A 20878-nucleotide genomic window follows, 5' to 3' on the forward strand; every position below is an offset into this window, starting at 1 on the left:
TCTCCCTGCGGAGCGTGACCTTGGGAACCCCAGGGGTCACGACCTGGATCCAGCTGCGGCGAAGGCCATCCTCACCACCAGAGGCTCTGGTGAACACAAAGCTGGGTCTTAGACTCCGCGCCCTGGGGAATCTTGGGCTCACACTTCCTCTCTGATCGCAGCAGTCGGCCATAGGGTTCACTACCCTGTGGTGCATCCCTGACCCCAATGGGGTGCACTTGTCACCTGGCCACAGGTGACCTGACAATAAACCTGTTCTGACTTGGGTGGTATACACCTCACCAAGTCAACACCATCTGGTAAGCCTCCCCCTTACATCGGTGGTGGTGTCTTTATCATTTCACAGAGAGGGTCACATCCATTTGGGACTCTTCATTTCAACCTTGCAGTTTTTTCTACACTTTTGGACTGTTATTTGTGTGGTCACAATAGAGGACTGCTTAATTCTGATTTTTTTTCAAGGATCACACTCAGTCATTTGGCGTCACTGAAATTTAGATTTCATATATACAGTATGTATGTTTACAACATTTGATATGAGCTTTTGACTTTTTCACAAAAATAAGTGCTACACTTTTTCATTTTCACCAGGATATTTCTAAATTGACCTTTCCTACTCTTTTGTTCACTTGCCTGGTGTCAATAAAGCTTATTGAAATTTAGAGAAAAAGGGTGAGTAGCCTGGAATAGTGTGCTTTCCTTTCACATTTTCTGGGTTCATACACATAGGTCTGAACCACTAGTAGAATATTCTTAGTCCTCTAGAGCCTTGTACACACGATTTGTCCATCCGATGAGAAAGGTCCGAAGGACCGTTCTCATCGGTTAACCGATGAAGCTGACTGATGGTCCGTCGCGCCTACACACCATTGGTTAATTAACCGATCGGGTCAGAACGCGGTGACATAAAACACAACGACGTGCTGAAAAAAAACTAAGTTTAATGCTTCCAAGCATGCGTCGACTTGATTCTGAGCATGCGCGGGTTTTTAACCGATGCTTTTGCATACTAACGATCGGTTTTGACCTATCGGTTAGACGTCCATCGGTTCAATTTTAAAGCAAGTTCTCATTTTTTTGACCGAAGGTTAAATAACGTATGGGGCCTAGCCACGATCAGTTTGGACTGATGAAAACGGTCCTTCAGACCGTTCTCCTCTGGCGATCCTATCGTGTGTACGAGGCCTAGGTGTACTGAACCTCTCTGCCACCAGATTTTGATGTGCCTTACAGTATGTGGCTATGATGTTTGATATACCATAGTTAGTGTGATATTAAAGGTGAACTCCAGGAAAAATAAAAATCCTCTAGAGCAGGGGTCTCATAACTGTGGCCCTTTGCTAGCCTTTATCAGGCCCTTGGGGCAAAATTCCTCCCACTGATAGGAGGCACTATTCCTCCTACTGGGGCACTATATATTCCACTGATTCCAATGATGGGATACTATCCCGCTTACTAATAGGGGGAATACCTCTCATCCTATTGACCACCAAACCTGAGGCCATATTTATTCTCACTGATGCTGGATGCCCATGACATTTCCTGCCCCTGCTGGCCACAATCCGGCCCTTCTAAGTCTGAAGGACAATAAAGTGGCCCTTTGTTTGAAAAGTTTGGAGACCCCTGCTCTAGAGTATGGTTATGCAGCTGGGAGGAAGCCCACCGGAAAAAAGAGGAAAAGTCGGTATAGTTGCTTTTTATGTTGCACATGGTCTTTTACCCTTGCAATGCGGGGGGAGGCCCACAATTTTTTGCAATGTTTTGGTTTTGTCAGAGGTCAGCTTTAAGGCTTTACAAGCCCACTGGGGTAGGAGAGGGACCCAGAAAGTAAAAATCCGCCACTGGTTGCATGAAGGCTAGGTAGCTAAACATGAAAAACGTGTGTGAATCAAAATTATAAACCAAAAATTCAGTACTTACTTCCAGATGCAGACATCACAGGATCTCTGAAAAAAACATCTGTAAAAAAATAATAATAAAAGAATAAAAATAAACCCTTCTCATTGTCAATAGATATAATTCAAATTAAAAGTTATAATTTCTCTAAAATGTAAGTAAACAGGATGGGTAAAGGGGATAGAGGGTTAGGCAAAAGTTATTTTTTATAAATACCATGTGGAGCATTACCCATGTGCAACACATAAGGCTGTGATTAAAAAATGATCCATCAGAAACAATTAAAAAAATGGTAGACGTGGTGTATCTGGATTTTGCAAAAGCATTTCCCCATAAACGTTTACTGTACAAAGTAAGGTCCGTTGGCATGGACCATAGGGTGAGTACATGGATTGAAAATTGGCTACAGGGGTGAGTTCAGAGGGTGGTGATAAATGGGGAGTACTTGGAATAGTCAGGGGTGTGTAGTGGGGTCCCCCAGGGTTCTGTCCTGGGAGCAATCCTATTCAATTTAATTATAAACGACCTGGAGGATGGGGTAAACAGTTCAATCTCTGTATTTGCGAATGATACTAAGCTAAGCAGGGCAATAACTTCTCTGCAGGATGTGGCAACCTTGCAAAAAGATCTGAACAAATGAATGGGGTGGGCAACTACATGGCAAATGAGGTTTAATGTAGAAAAATTTTAAATAATGCATTTGGGTGGCAAAAATGTGAATGCAATCTATACACTGGGGGTAGAACCTCTGGGGGAATCTAAGATGGAAAAGGACCTGGGGGTCCTAGTAGATGATAGGCTCAGCAATGGCATGCAATGCCAAGCTGCTGCTAACAAAGCAAACAGAATATTGGCATTAAGAAGGGGATTAACTCCAGAGATAAAACGAAAATTCTCCCAGTCTACAAGACTCCGGTCCGGCCGCACCTGGAGTATGCCATCCAGTTCTGGACACCAGTCCTCAGGAAGGATGTACTGGAAATGGAGCGAGTACAAAGAAGGGCAACAAAGCTAATAAAGGGTCTGGATGATATTGGTTATGAAGAAAGGTTGTGAGCACTGAACTTATTCTCTCTGTAGAAAAGACGCTTGAGAGGAGATATGATTTCAATGTACAAATACCGTACTGGTGACCCCACAATAGGGATAAAACTTTTCCGCTAGGGAATTTAATAAGACACGCGGCCATTCACTAAAACTTAAAGAGAAGCGGTTTAACCTTAAACTGTGTAGAGGGTTATTTACTGTACTGCCTCGTACACACAACGGAATTTCCAATGAAAAAAGTCAGACGGAATTTTTTCATCGGATATTCCAACCGCGTGCAGGGGTGGACTGACCATTGAGTCACTCGGGCACTGCCCAAGGGCCCCATGTCACTAGGGGGCCCCATCAGGGTTACCAGGCTCAGTAAAACCAGGGACAGTATGTAAAAATCTATGTTTTTTTTACATCTGTCCAAGATATGTCTGAAACCGACATGCTTTTCTGATGTGAAAATCCCGAGATTTTAGCTGCCTCCTGGCGTGGTGGCCATCTGTAAGCCCATGAGTTGTCAGTCTGCCCCTGACCGCGTGTATGCCCCATCTGACTTTTTCCGTCGGACTTAGAAAGAGTACATGTTCTCTTTTTTTCCAATGGAAATTCCGTTCGTCTGTATGGAAAAAAAAAACACGCATGCTCAGAATCAAGTCGATGCATGCTCGGAAGCATTGAACTTCATTTTTCTCTCTTCATATTGGGATGGATTGATTGACCATATCAATTCATGTGCGCTCACCTTAACTCCACTTTTGTTGATAAAAAAATACCCTCTGTGTGACCGATGTACATTGCAAGAATATAACCAACGTTGTAGCCAGTAGTGTATTTAGGTTTTGTGCTGCCCTAGGCCTGACTTAACTCGTGCACCCCCTACTATAAATATGACCCACCCCTTCCTGTCAAGGCCACACCCCTGTCTGTTTAAGACCCGCCCTGAGATTTTCGAGTAGGGACAATAGTTCTTAGGGCCGGGGGGGGGAGGAGCATTGGATTCCCTTAATTTGCATAGATTTCCTCTCACTTCCTGTTTGGCTATGGGGCAGGAAGTGAAGGGAAAACTCTGCAATTGGACAGGGATGGTAAAAAAAACTGATGAAGCTGACTGATGGTCTGATGTGCCTACACACCATCAGTTCAAAAACCGATCGAGTCCAACGCGGTGACGTAAAACACAACGACGTGCAGAGAAAAAAGAAGTTTAATTCTTCCAAGTATGCATCGACTTGATTCTGAGCATGCGCGGGTTTGGAACCGATGCTTTTGCGTACTAACCATCGGTTTTGACCTATCGGTTAGGTGTCCATCGGTTGAATTTTAAAGCAAGTTCTACATTTTTGGCCTGAAGGATAACTGACCGATGGGGCCCACACACGGTCGGTTTGGACCGATAAAACTGAACTTCAGTCCGTTTTCATCGGTTTGGTCCGATCGCGTGTACAGGACCTTACTCTATCCAAAATGAATAAAAAATGTGTTGCCTATAGTTCTACTTTAAGCTCACATTTCAGATCATTTTATGGAGAGGACTAAGAAGATATAACCATGCCAATGGTGCAGAAGAAAACATATAGCACAGTGAGGAAGGTTTGTGGTCCAGACTGATAGGTCAGTCAAAATTAGAAGCAGCTTGCGTTACACTAACAGTGTAGCACAAGCCGGCAGGGACTCTTTCCATGCTGCCCCCCTTGCAAAGTGTAAGCCTAGGCCAGGATACAGCGTTGGTTGTAGCAGATTCCTATCTGTTTCTGCTCTGAAGAAATAGCTGTTTGTCCATTGAATACTGATTCAGAATGGGAGGATCTGGTTCATTCAAATTACCTGGTACAATTGCAGTGTTGGGAAAGTTGCAGTGTTGGCATCCCTTTGGAAATAATTAAAGCTCCAAAAATTAAATTTTTGTTGCTGATGATGCCTAAATCCTGACCTGTGTCTTAGTGCAGAATTCTAGAAAAATCAGTAAGGCAATCACACAAGCAGTAAATGACATTTCTGGAGTTCTTCTGTATACCAGCTGTGTACAGGTGACACCTCCAGGTTGCTGTATTGCATTTTACAGAAAATTACAGCGGCTGTGAATTGAAAAGGGAAGGTCATTTGTAATAACATTCAATTACAGGAAAGCTTCTGTAGAAGCTGTTCTATATAATTTTTTTATTTGCTATGTTTTTTTACCCGAGAAACTGGAGTTACCCTTTAATCTACGCTACTGGAACATTCTTTTTTTCTTTCTTTTTAACTGCGGCATTAGTATCAAATGCTGGCAAAGCGCACATTTTTGTTTGGTCTTTGATGTTTCTTCTGAATTGCAGATTAAAAGGAAAAATAAAACACACATTTCTGCACTTTAAAGAGAGCTTCTCTTCTTATTCTAAAAAGTTATTTTTTTTTGTTTTTTTGTTTTACTCTTTTTCTTCTTCGCTTTAATTTTAGTAAAGAGTAACCTTTTGTATATCTTTAGTTCTAAAGCTGCTGTGTGCTCATTCCGCTCTGCGTCGAGGGATAAAGAGGACAAGATGTGAAGATAAGCTTCAGGCAAGAACAGAATACATTACACATTCTTGCTCTCAGATGACTTTTTGATTGGCTTGTATATGCTTTCTGCCAACTTTGACTGGACCTCCCGACTTTCTGACGGCGAAAAAGAGAAAGACCTTTATGAGTGAGTGAGAGACTTGTAAAGCGCAACACATGCAAACTGAATCGCCTCTGGGCGCTGTATCCATTTCATGGGTAAGGAACCCCTTGACCTCAGAAGAGATGGGTTTTAATCTTTCTCCTGAAGGCCAAGTGGTCGGACTCCAGCCGGATGTTAGTTGGTAGTGCATTCCACAGGCGCGGTCCCTTGACTGCAAATCTTCGGTCTCCTTTGGACTTGTATCTGGCTTTGGGTATCTGGAGTAGGTTTTGATTGGTGGATCGCAGAATGCGATTGGGGTTATGGGCTTTTATTTTTTCGCACAGATATTGGGGGGCGTTTCCTTGAATACACTTATGGGTTAGGCAGAGTGGCTTGAACGTGATTCTGTCTTTTACTGGCAACCAATGAAGCGATCTCAGTGAGGGTGAGATTGATTCCCATGGTTTTTTCCCAGTCACTAATCGAGCGGCCGTATTTTGAACGACTTGCAGACGAGTGATTTGGTATTTGGGGAGTCCTAGATAGAGGGCATTTGCGTAGTCCAGTCTGGAATTGATGATTGTTCCCACCACGACTGCAATGTCCTCTTTCGGCATAAAAGGGGTGAGTCTGTGTAGTAGGCGCAGCAGATGGTGGTGCAGAAATTTTTAAAGTGAACTGTAACGGTATGGCTCGTGGGACCCAGAGGCTCTTGAAGGATACGGGGTACTCCTGTGTCAGCTTCACCAATGACTCTTGGGTCTAGGGTCATCCTATGTCCACTAGGGGCATAGGATGAATAAGAAATTATATCTTGAATTACATGAGATGGGACAGTAATCCACAATATTATCCTCAATGTCTAGAAGAACTAATTACAACCGGTCAATAGAGTGTTTCCTTCAATGTGGAACATAGACTGTTGAGATGTTAATTGATGTTAATCACCTCCAGCTACCTGGCTGTAGTGATGTCTATTGTGTTAATTAAGCCTGGCTCCTAAGATATTTCATGGTGCTATGCTAACTAACCCACGTTCTATTGATGAGAATGTGATGTGATGAGAATTAACACAATCTAAAAGGTCATATGTCCGACTTATGTTTACCAAAGGAATGTGTATTGTATTGAGGTGAAAAGAGCTTATCGCGGAGTCGGAATGTCTGGATAAATGACTCGTAATTAGCTCATGTCGATTATCTGAATGTCATTATCTAAAGGAATGTGTATAGAGCTCTGTGTATCATGTTGTGGGTGGAGTTAAGCCATTGTTTCTTGGACGGAATTTGGTGTGACATTGTTTCTTGGGGCTTCTAACTGTATAAAAACCTGAGTTTTACCATTAAAAGATCTGTCTGTTTGGAACCAGAGAACAGAGCTGTGTCTCGTTATTCTGGGGGGAAAATCCAATGGGTCCTGTCTGCTGGATTGTGGAGTGTCGATAAGCTGTCTTGGGTTGGTGGAATGAAATATCGTAACAGCATTAACCCCTGACCGTTACATGAACGTTTGCTTTGCCCATCTGCTTTGCCCATCTCTCTACAGATGCAGAAATGGCTTTTAACAGGTTGGATTGGCGGTTATTGCAACTGACCCTTGTAGACCATTGTAGGTCTTGGACAGAATTAAACCAATGAATTGCACTTACATAAGTAAAAAAAAATCACAGTGCTGTATATTAAAGTCTGAAACATCCGAATCTCTCTTCTGGGGACATTTCTGGCTGCCCAATGATGTCACGTAACTCTACCCTACGTGTTTCGTCCGCGCCCCGGAAGATGTCAACTCTGACAAAACACGTAGGGCAGAGCTACATACCATGACGTCATTGCACAGCCAAGAAGTGTCCCCTGAAGAGAGATTTGTCCGTTTCTGACTTTACTATACAGCTCTGTGCAATTTTAACCACTCCCAGCCCAAGGATGGTCACGAGTCATCTCTATGATCGGCGGCGGCCCGGGCGCGACGTTATGACGTCACGCCCGGGTACCCGGAAGTAAACAAGTCGGCAATCGCGGCTGTCGGCGTGAGATCAGTGAATTTACTTTCACAATCTCATGCTTTCCAGCCTGGAGGAGAGATGTGGGGTCTTATTGACCCCACATCTCTCCATAAAGAGTACCTATCACACACCATTCCCATTACAAGGAATGTTTACATTCTCTGTAATAGGAATAAAAGTGATAAAAAAAAAAAAAATGAAAAAAAAGTCTAAAAAATAAAATAAAATAAGTAAAATAAAAAATAAAATAATATATATTTTTTTAAAACGCCCCTGTCCCCAGTAGCTCGCGATCAGAAGCGAACACACACGCAAGTCCCGCCCACATATGTAAACACAGCATGCGTTAGAGCGCCAGCAACAATTCTAGCACTAGACCTCCTCTGTAACTCTAACCTGTAAAAAAAAAAATGTAAGCGACGTCTATGGAGATTTTTAAGTACTGAAGCTTGGCGCCATTCCATGAGTGTGCGCAATTTTAAAGCGTGACATGTTAGGTATCTATTTACTCTGCGTAACATCATCTTTCACATTATACCAAAAAATTGGGCTATCTTTACTCTTTTGTTATTTTTTTATTCATGAAACCGTTTTTTTGTTTCCAAAAAAAAAAGGCGTTTGAAAAATGATTGCGCAAATACCGTGCGAGATAAAAAGTTGCAATAACCGCCATTTTATTCCCTAGGATGTCTGCGAAAAAAACATATATATATGAGTTATTTTCTAGCAAAAAAATTATGATTTTTTTCCATGTAGGAGAGGAGTGCCAGAATAGGCCCGGTATGGAAGTGGTTGAGACATGAGCTATTTTTACGGCTTCCCTGTATAAAAATAGTTGATGTGACTTAATGTTCATCTATTTTTAGCTAGCTGCTTGTAGTGGTGGTCTATAGCAATATATTACATACCATATATTACCCTCTTCAGAGACACCCTGTCTGATTTATGGCAATACGTTACAAGTCACACCAGCTTCACAGCAGTCATTAAATTGGATGTCATCAATTTTTATGATCCTCGGGTTTATGAGGGCTGGAGATCGCTGTGCTGCACTGATGTGATTGTATGAACACAGGAATGCGGATTCACTCATTACTCACGGACAGAAGAAATGATGGGTGTTATCATCACCTCTCAATAATCACCTCTGTGACTGTCATGGGTACCTGTGTGATAGATGAATAGAGGGAATTGCTGAAAATCTGCTCTGACCTGTAAGCAGATGGATGTCAAATGTTATGTTTATGTTTTATTAACCACTTGCTTACTGGGCACATAAACCCCCTTCGTGCCCAGGCGAAATTTCAGCTTCCGGCACTGCGTCGCTTTAACTGACATTTGCGCGGTCGTGCGACGTGACTCCCAAACAAAATTGACGTCCGTTTTTCACCACAAATAGAGCTTTATTTTGGTGGTGATCACCTCTGCGTTTTTTTTTTGCGCTATAAACAAAAAAAGAGCGACAATATATATATATATTTTGTACTTGTTGCTATAATAAATATCCCATTTTTTTTATATTTTTTTTCTCAGTTAAGGCCGATACGTATTTTTCTAAAAAAATTAAAATAAGCGAAAAAAAAAAAAAATCACAATAAGCGACTGGTTTGCGCAAAAGTTATAGCGCCTACAAAATAGGGGACAGAATTATGATTTTTTTTATTATTTTTTTTTTCACTAGTAATGGCGGCGATCTGCGATTTTTATTGGGACTGCGATATTGCGGCGGACATATCGGACACTTTTGACACAAATTTGGGACCATTCACATTTATACAGCGATCAGTGCTATAAAAATGCACTAATTACTGTATAAATGTGACTGGCAGGGAAGGGGTTAACACTAGGGGGTGAGGAAGGGGTTAAATGTATTCTCTGGGTGTGTTCTAACTGTGTGGGGGGAGGGGGGTGACTGGGGGAGGTGACCGATGCTGTGTCCCTATGTACAAGGGACACAGATCGGTCTCCTCTCCTCTGACAGCACGTGGAGCTCTGTGTTTACACACAGAGCTCCACGTCCCTGCTGTCACCTGCCGTGTCACCGACGATCGCTTGTACCTGGCGGACATCGCGGCCGCCAGGTACACGCATCGGGTCTTCAACGATGCGCCGGGACAGTGTTTACCCGCTACGCACCACCCAGTGGCGCGCACGGGTAATGCTTTTAAAAAGACGTCCACCCGGCACTTGAGAGCCGCGCTGTTGACGTCTTTTGTCAATAGCGCGGGTCTGACGTGGTTAAAATGTTCCTCTGTTTTGTGTTGCTCTGTAGAGTTGATAAGTCCTGAGAAGCAAGGGTTAACTCTGCTGGTCAGGTTTTCCCATGCTTTTTGGGGGGCGTACTGCCCTCTTCTAAGGCCAACACATGAAATGGTGGGGAACCAACACTCGTTGGCACTGCAGTAAGATGGCCGGAGGTTCGGTTTCAGGTCCCCCATCTAAGGAACTGCCCTTTTTCTAATGCCGCGTACACACGATCGGTCCATCCGATGAAAACGGTCTGATGGACCGTTTTCATCAGTTAACCGATGAAGCTGACTGATGGTCCATCGCGCCTACACACCATCAGTTAAAAAAACGATCGTGTCAGAACGTGGTGACGTAAAACACAACGACGTGCTGAAAAAAAAACGAAGTTCAATGCTTCCAAGCATGCGTGGACTTGAATCTGAGCATGTGTGGATTTTTAACCGGTGGACGTGCCCAGGGCCGATCCGCCCTATAGGCTCACTATGCAAGCCGCTTAGGGCCCCCGCAAAGCTGCGGAGGGCCCCCCAAATTACTAGAGGCCCCGCCTGGTGAGAAGTCATTTTCTCGGCCCTTCACTCCGCTTCTCAACTCGCTGGCTGCATGGGAGAAGAGGTAAGAAGTCCGCACCCCCCGCTTCTCACTTTAACTTAAGATGTAATTTCTGACAGCAGAACACCCCCTCCCCCCGCTTCTCAACTATAATAATCTTTAAAGGGTCACTAAAGGAAAAACATTTTTTTGCTGAAATGACTGTTTACAGGGTATAGAGACATAAAAGTTAACTGATTCCTTTTAAAAATGATTAAAAATAGATTAAATTCAATCATATAATGTGCCTGCAGTTTCACTTTCGTTTTTAAACTGGTTTCATGTTTATGTGAAGTAAAGAGACCCACAAAACAAAAACAAACAAATCCAGGGCAGTGTTTTGTTTTTAAAATGAATCTGATTGGTTCTGAGGAGTTTTAGACACACAGTAATGACAGCTTAGACCACCGTGAAAATCTCCCAGTACGATGGTTATAAGGAAACAGGCAACCAGGAAGTGTGGAGATCACAGCAGAATTACAGCAACTTCAAAGCAAAAACGAACAATGAGGACATGAAACCAGTACTGCAGTAAGGTAAAGGAAGCTATTTAGCTAAAAAAAAAAATCCTTTAGTGATCCTTTAATGTGACATGTCACTGTCGGCAGCCCCCCCCCCCCCTTCTAAACTTTAATGTGACATGTAATTTTCGGCAGCATCCCCCCCCCCCCTACCATCCGCTTCTCAACTTTAATGTGACATATCATTTTGCTTAGGGCCCCAGGGAGGTCAGGATCGGCACTGGACTTGCCTACAAACGATCGTTTTTTTTCTATCGGTTAGGTATCCATCGGTTAAATTTAAAACAAGATTGATTTTTTTTAACCTATGGATAAATAACCGATGGGGCCCACACACGATCGGTTTGGTCTGATGAAAACGGTCCATCAGACCGTTCTCATCGGTTTGACCGATCGCGTGTACGCGGCATAAGGATGTGATCTACTCTTTGCACTTAACCACCCTTTCTGGGAGCCCAGTCAGGGTTCCAGGGGGATGGACTCATGCTTGAACTAAAGACTCCTTTCTCACCTATTTAAGGTATGACCACCTCAAGGAGCAGTCGGGGCACTAGGAGACTAACTAAAGGTCACTGAGAAGATTATGTACAGGAATGTGTATTGAAGACATCTTTGTTAAACTGCTAATTTGTTATATCTAAAAGAGTAGCACAAATACTCCACCTTTATGCACTCACTAGACCAGGGCTCAAAATTTCAACTCCTGAGCTACTAGCCAGGCCTTAAAGGTTGCTCGCCACCAGTGCCCCACTCAACCCCTATCCTGCCCCGCCCAACCTGGCCCCGCCCCTTATTCCGTCCCCTAGACACGCCCTCATAAATTATCGCATGAAATGACATTTAAATGTTTTATGCAAAAATAAGTTACAAAAATAAATATTAACAACAACTTTATCAGAGAACCCTAACCTGTGCCCCTCAATGCAGCCTCACCTGTGCCCACCATTGCAGCCACACTGTGCCCACCATTGTAGCCACACTGTGCCCACTATTGCAGCCACACTGTGCCCACCATTGCAGCCTCACTGTGCCCACTATTGCAGCCACACTGTGCCCACTATTGCAGCCATGCTGTGCCCATTATTGCAGCCACACTGTGCCCACTATTGCAGCCACGCTGTGCCCACTATTGCAGCCACGCTGTGCCCACTATTGCAGCCACACTGTGCCCACCATTGCAGCCTCACTGTGCCCATTGCAGCCACACTGTGCCCACTATTGCAGCCACGCTGTGCCTATTATTGCAGCCTCACTGTGTCCATTTCAGTCTCACTGTGCCCATTGCAGCCACACTGTGCCCACTATTGCAGCCACGCTGTGCCCATTATTGAAGCCTCACTGTGCCCATTGCAGCCACACTGTGCCCATTGCAGCCTCACTGTACCCATAGCAGCCTCAGTGTGCTCATTCCAACCACACTGTGCCAATTGCAGCCTGACTGTGCCCATTGCAGCCTCACTGTGCCCATTGCAGCCCCTCTGTGCCCATTGCAGCCCCTCTGTGCCCATTGAAGCCCCTCTGTGCCCATTGCAGCCTCAATGTGTCCATTAAAGCCTCACTGTGCTCGTTGCAGCTTCACTGTGCCTGTTGCAGCCTCACTGTGCCCGTTGCAGACTCACTGTGCCCATTGCAGCCACACTGTGCCCATTGCAGCCTCACTGTGCCCATTAGAGCCATACTGTGCCCATTGAAGTCACACTGTGCCCATGGAAGCCTCACTGTGCCCATGGCAGCCTCACTGTGCCCATGGCAGCCTTACTGTGCCCATTGCAGCCACACTGTGCCCATTGCAGCCACACTGTGCCCATTGCAGCCACACTGTTCCCATTGCTGCCTCCCTGTGCCCATTGCAGCCTCGCCTGGGCAGAGGAATGCACGGCTTGTAGGAAGAGGAGAGCCGCGGGATAGCCTGCGGTTACCAGCGCTTACATTATAATTGTCTCCGCTCTGCTCGACACAGCCCCGCCTCCACCTGACCCTGTGCCTGTGATAGATAGAACGCATCGCAGCATTGGACCGGTGTTCTGTCTATCACAGGCGTAGGTCAGGAGGAGGGGGAGCTGTGTCAAGAAGAGCGGAGACAATTATAATGTAAGCGCCGGTAACAGGGTGCTATCCCGCGGCTCTCCTCTTCCTCCATGCTCTCTCCCCCCAGGGCGATTGATGGGAGAACGGCTCCTGATCTACCCCGCCGGCAGGGCTTCCTCCCCTCTCTCCCAGGCAGTCAGCCCAGCTCACAAGCCCTCACCTATTTTCTGAGAAAAACATGGCCTGTTTTTATGTATAATTATTAATGTATTAATAGGACTTTTAGCACTTTAATACCTTTATTATACTTGGATGGCAGCTTTGCCACTTTTTTTTATTTGGGTAATTGCCTAGCAACCAATGATGTAATTTGTTGCTTGGATGCAGGGGGCTGGCCAGCATGGCGTCCTTAATTTCTAGGAAACAGGCAACCGCCGGTGATCTGCCGTGCTGGTTCCAGGTATCACGGAAGTTCCAGCGCATGCGCGAACTGATGCGCTGAGATGGTTCCAGCTATCGGGAAAGTTCCTTTAAGCACTGCGCAGGTGCAAACTTGCTGACGGAAATCCCCGAACGGCGGCCGGCATCCAGGGCGACGTGGACTTAGAGGAAAGTGGCCAGTCGGCCTCACGTCCTCGCTTCGCTCGGACGGCTCGCTTCGCTCGCTCGGCCTCCTGGCTCTTTTTTTAACATCCTCCAATCCACGGGGATGTTAAAGAATGAGCCTGGATGCTGGGCGAGGTTCGGGGATTTCCGTCGGGAACTTTGCGCCTGCGCAGTCAGTGAAGGAACTTCCCCCATAGTGGAACATTCAGGACAAGTCACCGGCATCCTAGCAATCAGTAGGAGGAAATAGATTCATGGCCTGGAGCTTTGTGGCGGTAACTATACCACCGCTAAGTGTATGACTTCCTGCATCAAACCAAGGTTCGCTTCGGTGGGCAGACTATTAGGCGTGCCAATTTGTCAAACAGAAAACAGCCTATGCTTTGCAGCGAACCCTGTGTCACTCAGGCCTCGTACACACGACCGAACATGTTTGCTGAAACTGGTCCGCGGACCAGTTTCAGCAGACATGTTCGGTCGTCTGTACAGCCGAGCGGGCAGGATTCCAGCAAACATTTGCCCGCCGGGCCTTTTTCCAGCGGGCAAATATTTCTAAACTTGTTTTGAAACATGCCCGCTGGAATCCTGCCCGTCGGACATGTTCTGTCGTCTGTACAGACCTACCGTACATGTCCGAGCGGCCGCCATCCCTCGCATGCGTCGAATGACTTCGACGCATGCGTGGAAGCATTAAACAGGCAGGGCCGCGCACGTCGCCGCGTCATCTTCGCGGCGACGGCGCGGCCTCGTCGCCGCGTATCGTGTACGCGCGGATTTCTGTATGATGGTGTGTACAGCCATCATACAGAAATCTCCGGGCGGGCATGTACGCTGAAAACGGTCCGGCGGACCGTTTTCATCGTACATGTTTGCCCGTCTGTACGAGGCCTAAGAATTAGAACCTCATCCTTTATTTTAACCCCTTCAATACCGGGCTTTTATACCCACCTCAATACCGGGCCTATTCTGGCACTTCTCTCCTACAAATTATCATTCTTTTGCTAGAAAATTATGCAGAACCCCCAAACATTATATATGTTTTTTTTAGCAGACACACTAGGGAATAAAACGACGGTCATTGCAACTTTTTATCTTGCACGGTATTTGAGCAATAATTTTTCAAACGCCTTTTTTTTGGGAAAAAATGGTTTCATGAATTAAAAAATAACAAAACAGTAAAGTTAGCCCAATTTTTTTATAAAATATGAAAGATTATGTTACGCCGAGTAAATAGATACCTAACATGTCACGCTTTATATTTGCGCACACGCATGGAATGGCGCCAAACTTCGGTACTTAAAAATCTCCATAGGCGATGCTTTGAATTTTTTTACAGGTTACCAGTTAAGATTTACAAAGGAGGTCTAGTGCGAGAATTGTTGCTGGCACTCTAACGCACGCGGCGATACCTCACATATGTGGTTTGAACAGCATTTACATATGTGGACGGGACTTACGTATGTGTTCGCTTCTGCGCACGAGTTACCGGGGACAGGGGCGTTTTAATTTTTGTCTTTTATTCTTTTTTTATTTTATTTTTTTACACTTTTTTTTTTTTTTTTTACTTTAATTCCTATTACAAGGAATGTAAACATCCTTTGTAATATGAAATGTGTGTGACAGGTACTCTTTATGGAGAGATGCGGGGTCAATAAGACCCCACATCTCTCCTCCAGGCTGGAAAGCATGAGATCGTGAAAACAATTTCACTGATCTCATGCTTACTAGCCGCAATCGCGGCTTTGTTTACTTCCGGGTACCCGGGCGTGACGTCATCACATCGCGCCCGAGCCTCTGACGGTCATAGAGATGACTGGTGACCATCAAGCTGTCTTGCATACACACGGTCACACCAAATTCCAACCGTCAAGAACGCGGTGACGTACGACACTACAACGAGTCATGAAAAATGAAGTTCAATGCTTTCCGAGCATGCGTCGAATTGTTTCCCAGCATGTGTGTTTTTTTTCCCCTGTCGGAATTCCATACAGATGAACAGAATTTCTGATAGAATTTTTTTCTGTCGGAAAAATAGAGAACATCTTCTCTATCTAAGTCCGTCGGAATTTCTGACGGAAACAGTCCGATGGGGCATACACACGGTCGGAATATCCGATGAAAATCCGACCGTGTGTACGCCGTATAAGGTGACGTAAACACTTGGTAGTCTTAAGGCCCGTACACACGGTCTGACTTTTTGCCAACAAACTTCAAAATCAGCAAGTTTTCAAATAAGTCCGACCGTGTGTACGCTCCGTCGGACCAACTTTTCGGGTTTTATCGGGGACAAAAAGTTCGGTCTGCAAACGGAAAAACTTTTTCGGCAACAAAAGTCCGATGGTGCCTAGTCCAACCATGTGTACAGCAAGCCATCGGACTCTTGTACAAAGTGAAAATACGCATGCTCAGAACCAATGTTAACCACTTAAGGACCGGACCAATATGCTGCTAAATGACCCAAGGGGTTTTTACAATTCGGCACTACTTTGATTAAACAGACAATCGCGCGGTCGTGCGACGTGGCTCCCAAACAAAATTGGCGTCCTTTTTTCCCCACAAATAGAGCTTTCTTTTGGTGGTATTTGATCACCTCTGCGGTTTTTATTTTTTGCGCTATAAACAAAAATAGAGCGACAATTTTGAAAAAAATTCAATACTTTTTACTTTTTGCTATAATAAATATCCCCCAAAAACATATATAATTTTTTTTTCCTCAGTTTAGGCCGATACGTATTCTTCTACATATTTTTGGTAAAAAAAAATCGCAGGAAGCGTTTATCGACTGGTTTGCGCAAAATTTATAGCGTTTACAAAATAGGGGATAGTTTTATTATTTTTTTTTTTTTTACTACTAATGGCGGCGATCAGCGATTTTTTTCGCGACTGCGACATTATGGCGGACACTTTGGACAATTTTGACACATTTTTGGGACCATTGTCATTTTCACAGCAAAAAATGCATTTAAATTGCATTGTTTATTGTGAAAATGACAGTTGCAGTTTGGGAGTTAACCACAGGGGGCGCTGTAGGATTTAGTGTTCACCTAGTGTGTGTTTACAACTGTAGGGGGGTGTGGCTGTAGGAATGACGTCATCGATCGAGTCTCCCTATATAAGGGATCACTCGATCGATGCAGCGCCATAGTGAAGCACGGGGAAGCCGTGTTTACATACGGCTCTCCCCGTTCTTCAGCTCCGGGGAGCGATCGCGAGGGGGCGGCTATTCGTTGTTTACAACTGTAGGGGGGTGTGGCTGTAGGTCTGACGTCATCGATAGAGTCTCCCTATAAAAGGGATCACTCGATCGATGCGCCGCCACAGTGAAGCACAGGGAAGCCGTGTTTACATACGGCTCTCCCCGTTCTTCAGCTCCGGGGAGCGATCGCGAGGGGGTGGCTAGAAACGAATAGCCACGCCCTCGTCCCGGATCGCTCCTGAAGCCACGGGAACCGCCGCATGTACGAGGGGGGTCCCGATCTGACCCCCGACCCACGTCTAGGCAGGGACGTACAGGTACACCAATGTGCCTGTCTGTGCCATTCTGCCGACGTAAATGTACATGCGGCGGTCCGGAAGTGGTTAAAATCAACCAACAATAGCAGAAGTTAAACAAAGGGTGGCGGTAAAGAGCAGAAAAACCATGTGATGTTGGGAAAGTTTTAGAAAAGTTTGCAGAAAAGTCCGAGCGTGTGTATGCTATGGGTGTGACAATTCAGAGATGTCAACTTACCAAGAGAGGACTCCACCGCTGGGATGCTGGGACTCTGGTTTGATGCTTTAGAATACAATTCAAACACATAATTATATAATGAACTTCCCAAAGCAAACACATTTAGAAGACACTGTTGTGTAAAAAACACACAATTCTACCCATGTTATTCCCCGATATAAGTCCAGGTAGTTGAAGTGAGAGATGATACCGCTCTAAAAACTGCTGACCCCTTGGCTTTGCTTCTGTCCCGCTAAACCAAAAGGGTGCTGGCTTTGCACAGGTGCGTTGGATAGAAGAAGGTCCTTAACTGCCGCCAGGGATGGACTGGCCATTGGGACTACAGGGAGTTTCCCGGTGGGCCGATGGCTCAGTGGGCCGGCTTCAGTGACAGCGGACAGCCGCCCCCTCCGCTCCTCTGTCTCTCCCTTCCCGCAGCGCTCACCTCCTCTCCCTCCCCGCAGTGTTCAGCTGGGGGGAGCAGAGAAGCAGTGGGAGGACCAAGGGAGCAGGGGGGGCGACAGAGGAGGGGGAGGGGACAGACAGCTGACTCAACAGCTATGGCCTGGGAGTTTCTCACTTCTGCCTAATCTTGTTCCATAAGGGGGGGGCACAAACTGATTCTTTGCCCCGGGTGAAATAATGTCTAGCTTCCCCACTGGTACTGCCTATAAGAGTACCAGTACCAGCCGTTCTACTCTAATAAAGTAGAATGGCTAGTGGCTAGTGAAGGGGGAGAGGGGGCTTGGGTGGCCGGGGGGGGGGGTGCGGGAGTTGTCCGGCCGCCATGGGAGAGACCTGTCAAATTGGGCCAGTCTGGATAAAGTCCAGGGCCAAATTTTTGTCCCAGTCCAGCCCTGACTGCGGCACTCCTTAAAACTATGTCTTTATTATACAAATAAAATCCAAAAAACAACCAAAGCGATGCAGTCAAAATGAAGTGAACAACAGGAAAAAGGTGGCCGACATGTTTCACATCATGTGACCTAACACATCTGCCAACACTCACGCAGATGTTGTGTGCGGGTGCTTGGGCGCCCCGTACGAATGACTGCACCTGTGCACAGCTGCGGGCCATGGCATGCAATTTCGTATGCCTTTGCGCCATGGCACGCTCAATGCATGACAGATACTGGTGCCCAGAGGCCTATTTGACGCGTTTCACACTATAACTTCGTGCCTAATCATAGCTAAGCTATGATTAAACACAAAGTTATAGTGTGAAATGCGTCAGCTTGTATCCTGTTAGCTGTGGCATGTGTTTTGTGAACCTGTTTTTACAATAAAAGCAACGGCCCATATTCACAAAGCACTTACGCCGACGTATAACAAGTTACGCCGACGTAAGTGCAAATGTGCGCCGTCGTATCTGTGCGCAAGACCCACAAACAGAGATGGCTACACCCGCCGACGTATCTTGCTTACGCCGGCGTAGAGTGGGCGCACATTTAGGGTGGGAGCATGGTGCCGCTCCCATTGATTAGTCATTCAAACATTTAAATGAGGGACATACGGCGATTCACGAACCTGCGTGCGCCCGACGCAGGCTATGAGAGGTGCGCGTAAGTTGTACGGCGTAAAGTTAAGCCCCATAAAGGAGGTGTAACCCAGCAGCAGACATGCAAAGGTCTGCACCAGGGAACACAAGCCGTTAAACGTACTTGTCTGGCGCTCGGACCATCATTTGCATGGGGTCACGCCTCGTTTGCATGGGTTTGCATGGGTCAAGCCCACTTCCACCTACGCCGGCCTGCACCATCGAAACCTACGCCACGCCGACGCAGCGTGGGGAGCACTGGCTTCCTGAATTCCATGCTTGCCTCTCTGCGCTGCGTCGGCGTGGGTACATTGGTTTGCGCTACGGCGGCGCAATGTGTGCCCGCTCTCTGTGAATCTGGGCCAACATCTTTTTGAGTGCAGCTGTCCAGACTTTTCCCTTCATTTGCATTGTGATATGCATTGCCAGCACCTGTGGCTTCAGATCCGGTGAAGGTTCACTATTTGTCTTCTGCCTTGAGCGGTGACTCCCTTTATATCGGCGTGAGTCGGTCCTTAACAGGTTAACCAGTTAACAACCACCCTATAGATGATATTCGTCTACAAGGCGGTTGCTTAACTCTGGGAGGACGTCCATGGACGTCCTCCCAGAATCGCGCTCCCGCGCGCCCTCTGGGGTGCGCACACGGGAATGTCCGTGATCGCCGGGTCCTTCGGACCCGGCGCATCATGGATCACGGTAAATCGCCGCTGATAGCGGCGGTTTACCACGTGATCACTCCATCCAATGGTACAGTGTGAGAGGAGAGGAGGGGAGAGAGCAGATGTGTGCTGCTGGGCTGTGTGCTGTGGGCTGGATCTGTGACACATGCAGTCACAGATCCAGCCAGCCATCCATCCCTGCTCAGCCATCCCATACCCATACTGTGCAATACACAATACCCATACTGTGCAATACCCCACAATACTCTGCAATACCCCACACTACTCTGCAATACCCCACACTACTCTGCAATACCACACACTACTCTGCAATACCACACACTACTCTGCAATACCACACACTACTCTGCAATACCACACACTACTCTGCAATACCCTACAATACTCTGCAATACCCCACAATACTCTGCAATACCCCACAATACTCTGCAATACCCCACAATACCCTGCAACGTCGCCTATGGGGATCTTTAAGTAGCAAAGTTTGGCGCCATTCCACGAGCGTGTGCAATTTTGAAGGGTGACATGTTGGGTATCTATTTACTCGGCGTAACTTCATCTTTCACATTTATGCAAAAGAATGAAGAAAAAATACTAAATTTGCAAAATTTTATAATTTATAAACAAAAAAATATTTTTTTTTACAGAATTTTCAGTCTTTTTTTCTCTTATAGCGCAAAAAATAAAAAACCCAACGGTGATTAAATACCACCAAAAGAAAGCTCTATTTGTGTGAAAAAAAGGACGAAAAATTCATTTAGGTACAGTGTTGTATGACTGAGTAATTGTCATTCAAATTGTGAGAGCACCGAAAGCTGAAAATTGGTCTGGTTATTAAGTGGGTTTACGTGCCTGGTGATCAAGTGGTTAAACACCCAGTTCAATTCTAATGCATTTATATTGTTTTCATTCTCAAGTCCTGAAGAAGGGGTGTTGTTGGACCCTTGAAACACATTGGCTATCCTTTTGATTGCCCACCCGAATTGGACATGTGATATTGTCTCTTAAACCCCTGACTGCCCCAAAAAATATATGCGCCACTCGTTGCACATATGCATCACTGGGCTCTTGGTACCCGCTAGCGATCAGTAGCTGGTGGTACTGACAACCAATCACAGTGGTCACGTGATCGGCCGTCAGTAGCTGGTGGTACTGACAACCAATCACAGTGGTCACGTGATCGGCCGTCAGTAGCTGGTGGTACTGACAACCAATCACAGTGGTCACGTGATCGGCCAATCTTTGCTGCCCCTGCATTGAATTTTTTCAGGGGACACCAGGAAAGATGGGAAAGGGTTAACATAATTTTTTTCTATATTTGACTTTTTTACAATCCGTGAAAGGCGTTCATTCACCAGAAACTATCACGCTGGAAATCGCTCCCTCTTAGCGTTACC

At 45.8% G+C, this 20878-nt stretch overlaps 1 protein-coding gene across 2 annotated transcripts in view; it reads right to left on the reverse strand.

Moving 5' to 3' along the window:
- OC90 (otoconin 90) overlaps positions 1–20878 on the reverse strand; it is a 124088-nt gene that overhangs the window by 41462 nt on the left and 61748 nt on the right. For both annotated transcript variants that reach the window (XM_040354979.1, XM_040354980.1), the window contains exons 11-12: positions 17283–17327; positions 1921–1959 (exon numbers count right to left, since the gene is read on the reverse strand). In XM_040354979.1, coding sequence (XP_040210913.1) covers positions 1921–1959; positions 17283–17327 — 84 coding nt within the window. The remainder of the gene's footprint in view (positions 1–1920; positions 1960–17282; positions 17328–20878) is intronic.

The sequence above is a fragment of the Rana temporaria genome, chromosome 5, assembly GCF_905171775.1.
Source record: "Rana temporaria chromosome 5, aRanTem1.1, whole genome shotgun sequence".
NCBI lineage: Eukaryota > Metazoa > Chordata > Amphibia > Anura > Ranidae > Rana > Rana temporaria.